At 38.7% G+C, this 4937-nt stretch overlaps 1 protein-coding gene across 3 annotated transcripts in view; it reads right to left on the reverse strand.

Annotated features, from left to right (window-relative positions):
• The window catches only part of kremen1 (kringle containing transmembrane protein 1), a 176101-nt gene extending 171702 nt beyond the window's left edge, over nt 1-4399 (reverse strand). For all 3 annotated transcript variants that reach the window (XM_062024435.1, XM_062024433.1, XM_062024432.1), the window contains exon 1: nt 4139-4399. In XM_062024435.1, coding sequence (XP_061880419.1) covers nt 4139-4223 — 85 coding nt within the window. In that variant the 5' untranslated portion in view covers nt 4224-4399. The remainder of the gene's footprint in view (nt 1-4138) is intronic.
• Between the last annotated feature and the right edge of the window lie 538 nt (nt 4400-4937).

Consider the following 4937-nt stretch of genomic DNA (forward strand, 5'->3'; position numbering starts at 1 on the left):
TGAATGGCAGGGTCCCTGCTATCACATGTTGATAAAAATATAACATTTCCATAATAAAAATCAACTACAGGCTTCCCAAATGCTGTAATAAATTAAGCATGATGAGTTGACTTGAAACTGTTTAATGTTGCACTTTTTATATGTAGAAGAAAAGTTTTGTCCTTTTATTTAATCCGAGCAACAACTTGAGGCAGTTTAATGTTGATTAACGTGGGCAGAATTATTATAGTGTTCCCAATGTTAAAAGGATAAAGACATTGTTTACAAATTTGGTAAATAAATAACCAAAAAATGTATATTTTGTTGTTTTCTTGCTGTACCGAAAATGAACCGAACCGTGACCTCTAAACCGAGGTACGTACCAAACCGAAATGTTTGTGTACCGTTACACCCCTAAGTGATAGGGATCGGCGTCGCAAACTTAGTGACTTTTTTTTCAGGCGAGTATTCGGAGTGCTTTAAATGGTCTTTTTTCAAGAATGTCGCCACTTTTTCTGGTTTTATTGGAAACACAGACAGACTAACATGTGTCGCTCCGCTCGTCGTCCGCATCACAAAAAGGAGCAGGAGAAAAAAGATAATTCATATTCCTAAACACATTAGTTTTGCTGGTCATATTTTTCGCCCTTAAAAATGTATGCGTCATGGCCAATTATGCAAATTAGATGTCATCAAGTACAGCAATGAGAGTGGAAGATGAGGGCAAACACCGCAATCACATTTTCTTATCACTTTTAAGTGCTTTTAAAGCGGGTTTATGGTTTTTAGGGGCAAATTACACATTTCAAGCAACTCAAATGCGATTGTAGGACAAAAAGAGAGCAATGTGTCTTCGTCGTTGTATAATTCACGCAATTTCAAGCTCAATTCAAGCTTTTTGAAAGGAGTAAATACCAATGTGGTGCTGATTTGCATGTACTCAAATATCATAAGCAGGTTTCAGGTGCTTTTAGGGTGAGTTTTGGGTCGAATTACACATTTAAAGCAACAAAATGTGTTTGCATCGTATTCAAATAAGATACTATTATGTTAGAAACAAGTACAATTCGGTTTTTGGACAACATAAGAGGAGGAAGACAGGTAGGTTTAAAAAAAGTTAAAGTACCAAGGATTGTCACACACACACTAGGTGTGGTGAAATGTGTCCTCAGCATTTGACCCATCCCCTTGTTCCACCCCCTGGGAGGTGAGGAGAGCAGTGAGCAGCAGCGGTGGCCGTGCTCAGGAATCATTTTTGGGGATTTAACCCCCAATTCCAACCCTTGATGCTGAGTGCCAAGCAGGGAGGTAATGGCTCCCATTTTCATAGTCTTTGGTATGGCTCGATAGTCTTTGGTATGACGACTTTAATGCTCGTTGTTAAATTTAAGATCATTTCCAGCCTTTTAAAGGGTTAAATTACACATTTAGACCAACATGGTACCAATTTCATGATGATGAAATTACACAACAACTAATATTTTAAAACAACAGGAGTTCATGCAGCCTTTTAAGGTAAAAAGGACAAAAAAACGAGTACTGTTAAGGCCAGTTTGGGTTTTCAGGAGTAAATTACCCATTTGAACCAATTAAAATGTGTTTCGCACTCAAATAAGAAACTGCAATTGTGTTTTTGAATGATACATACACTTTTAAAGCAATATAGCAACACGTTGCAACACACTTAAACCAATATGGTACCAAGTTGACAACATCTAAAGATGATGGAATTGCACAGCAACTAAAATATCAAAACAACAGGAGTTCATGCAACCTTTTAAAGTAAAAAAAAAAAAAAAAAAACTAACACTTTTAATGCCAGTTTGGGTTTTCAGGAGTAAATTACCCATTTAAACCAATTAAAATGTGTTTCGCACTCAAATAAGAAACTGCAATTGTGTTTTTGAATGATACATACACTTTTAAAGCAATATAGCAACAAGTTGCAACACACTTAAACAAATATGGTACCAATTTGACAACATCTAAAGATGATGGAATTGCACAACAACTAAAATGTCAAAACAACAGGAGTTCATGCAACCTTTTAAAGTAAAAAAAACAAAAAAAAACGAGCACTTTTAATGCCAGTTTGGGTTTTCAGTAGTCAATTACCCATTTAAACCAATTAAAATGTGTTTCGCACTCAAATAAGAAACTGCAATTGTGCTTTTGAATGATATATACATTTTTAAAGCAATATAGCAACAAGTTGCATCACAACAACAATATATACTGTATATACATATATATATGTATATATATATATATATATATATACATACACATACAGTATACAGTATATATATACATACACAGGTATATATATATAAGCAATGCTTATTTCAGAAAGACAATGCCAACAGCGTGGCTTCATAGTAAAAGAGTGCGGGTACTAGACTGGCCTGCCTGTAGTCCAGACCTGTCTCCCATTGAAAATGTGTGGTACAATATGAAGCCTAAAATACCACAACGGAGACCCCCGGACTGTTGAACAACTTAAGCTGTACATCAAGCAAGAATGGGAAAGAATTCCACCTGAGAAGCTTCAAAAATGTGTCTCCTCAGTTCCCAAACCTTTACTGAGTGTTGTTAAAAGGAAAGGCCATGTAACACAGTGGTAAAAATGCCCCTGTGCCAACTTTTTTGCAATGTGTGGGTGCCAGTAAATTCTAAGTTAATGATTATTGGCCCAAAAAAAAAAAGTTTCTCTGTTCGAACATGAAATATCTTGTCTTTGCAGTCTATTCAATTGAATATAAGTTAAAAAAACATTTGCAAATCATAATCTGTTTTTATTTACGAATTACACAACGTGCCAACTTCACTGGTTTTGGGTTTGTAAAAAAAAAAAGAAGCAAAAACTACTATCTACTGCAGTGTTTTTCAACCACTGTGTCGCGGCACACTAGTGTGCCGTGAGATACAGTCTGGTGTGCCGTGGGAGATTATCTAATTTCACCTATTTGGGTTAAAAATATTTTTTGCAAAGCAGTAATTATAGTCTGCAAATGATGTGTTGTTGTTGAGTGTCGGTGCTGTCTAGAGCTCGGCAGAGTAACCGTGTAATACTCTTCCATATCAGTAGGTGGCAGCCGGTAGCTAATTGCTTTGTAGATGTCGGAAACAGCGGGAGGCAGCGTGCAGGTAAAAAGGTGTCTAATGCTTAAACCAAAAAGAAACAAAAGGTGAGTGACACTAAGAAAAGGCATAGAAGCTTAAAGAAGGCTATGCAGAACGAAACTAAAACGGAACTGACTAAAAAGTAAACAAAAACAGAATGCTGGACGACAGCAAAGACTTACTGTGGAGCAAATACGGCGTCCACAATGTACATCCGAACATGACAATCAACAATGTCCACACAAAGTAGGATAAAAACAACTGAACAATTTTTGATTGCTAAAACAAAGTAGATGCGGGAAATATCGCTCAAAGGAAGACATGAAACTGCTCCAGGAAAATACCAAAAAAAGAGAAAAAGCCACCAAAATAGGAGCGCAAGACAAGAACTAAAACACTACACACGGGAAAACAGCAAAAAACTCAAAATTAGTCACGGCGTGATGTGACAGGTGGTGACAGTACACCTACATTGAGACAAGAGCTATAGTGACGCATGCTTGGTTATGCTTTAAAGTCATATCCGACGATTGCGACAACGACTTTTTATTGTCAACTGAGTTTCGTTTTTTAATGATTTCTGCTGGTGGTGTGCCTCTGGATTTTAAGAAAGCAAAAAATGTGCCTTGGCTCAAAAAAGGTTGAAAAACACTGATCTACTGTATATAAACACAATATATAGAAATATATATATATACATATATATAGAACTTTACAGCTCAAGTAAAGCTTTTCCAAATGGTTAAAATGCACATTTAAACCAAAATGATGTATATTTGTCTGAGTCATTACACAACAAGTAGAATTGTGTGTTATTAAATGTAAATAATCCATAAACGCTGCCAACAGGAGATCGGTTTTGCGTGAAAAATAACCAAAACCAGGACTTCTGGCTCGGAAGATGCGGTTTCATTTAAACCGACTTGGACACAAATAGAAGCATAACAAGGCGGACTTTGCACATGTTGTAGAAGAAGTAAGTGTATAACAACTATCTGTCTTAGCGGGGGCAAACGAGAGGAGCTTGTGGACTTACCGGTGTCGAAGTGACTGAGAGCCGCGGAGGAGAGCGCCAAGGCGGCCACAAGGAGCGCGGATGTGCCGGTGGTCCACGGGTCCATGGTGCCCAGGTGCGCGGGGCGGCTGAGTGAGGGAGTCAGGCGGCTCCGGTCGTCTCCGTTCGGGGGGGGGGGGAGTCCGTCACCGTCCCGAGCCCAGCACGCAGCGTCTGGCGGAGCGACACCTCCGCGTCTGGGACTAGATAGCAGCGCGCAGGGATCCCATTTCCAGCAGGCCATGTGACAGGAAACTCGGCCAACACTTTCAACCTGCAGCGGGGAGGAGGAGGCGGGAGAAGACGAGGAGGAGGAGGAGCCGCAGGTTAGCCTCACACACACACAATGTGCTCATTTGACAACTTATTGTCATATTAAGTGATAATAACGCACACGATAACACTAGGAAGTAAAGTCAACATGCACACAAAGAGTGAAACGCACTGTAAACATGGCCACAACATTAGGAACACCTGTAGGAACAAACAAGTTAGCTTAGTTGTGGTCAGAGGTGGGTAGTAACTAGGGTTGGGTATCGTTTGAATTCGAACGATTCCGATTCTTTGTTTCGATTCCGATTCCTGGCGATTCTCGATTCCGATTCTTTTAAGAGGCAGGGTCAAAAAAAAGTTTAGGATATTTTAAATGAGCTAGCTAACCTACAGTCTTTCTGAATGAAATAGTCTGACATTCTCCATCAATTTTAATTCTATTAACTTTTTATGAACTTTACTATACATTCCTCACAGGGCTGTTTTCAACTAGAATATAAATATCAAA

The sequence above is a fragment of the Entelurus aequoreus genome, linkage group LG17 (assembly GCF_033978785.1).
Source record: "Entelurus aequoreus isolate RoL-2023_Sb linkage group LG17, RoL_Eaeq_v1.1, whole genome shotgun sequence".
NCBI lineage: Eukaryota > Metazoa > Chordata > Actinopteri > Syngnathiformes > Syngnathidae > Entelurus > Entelurus aequoreus.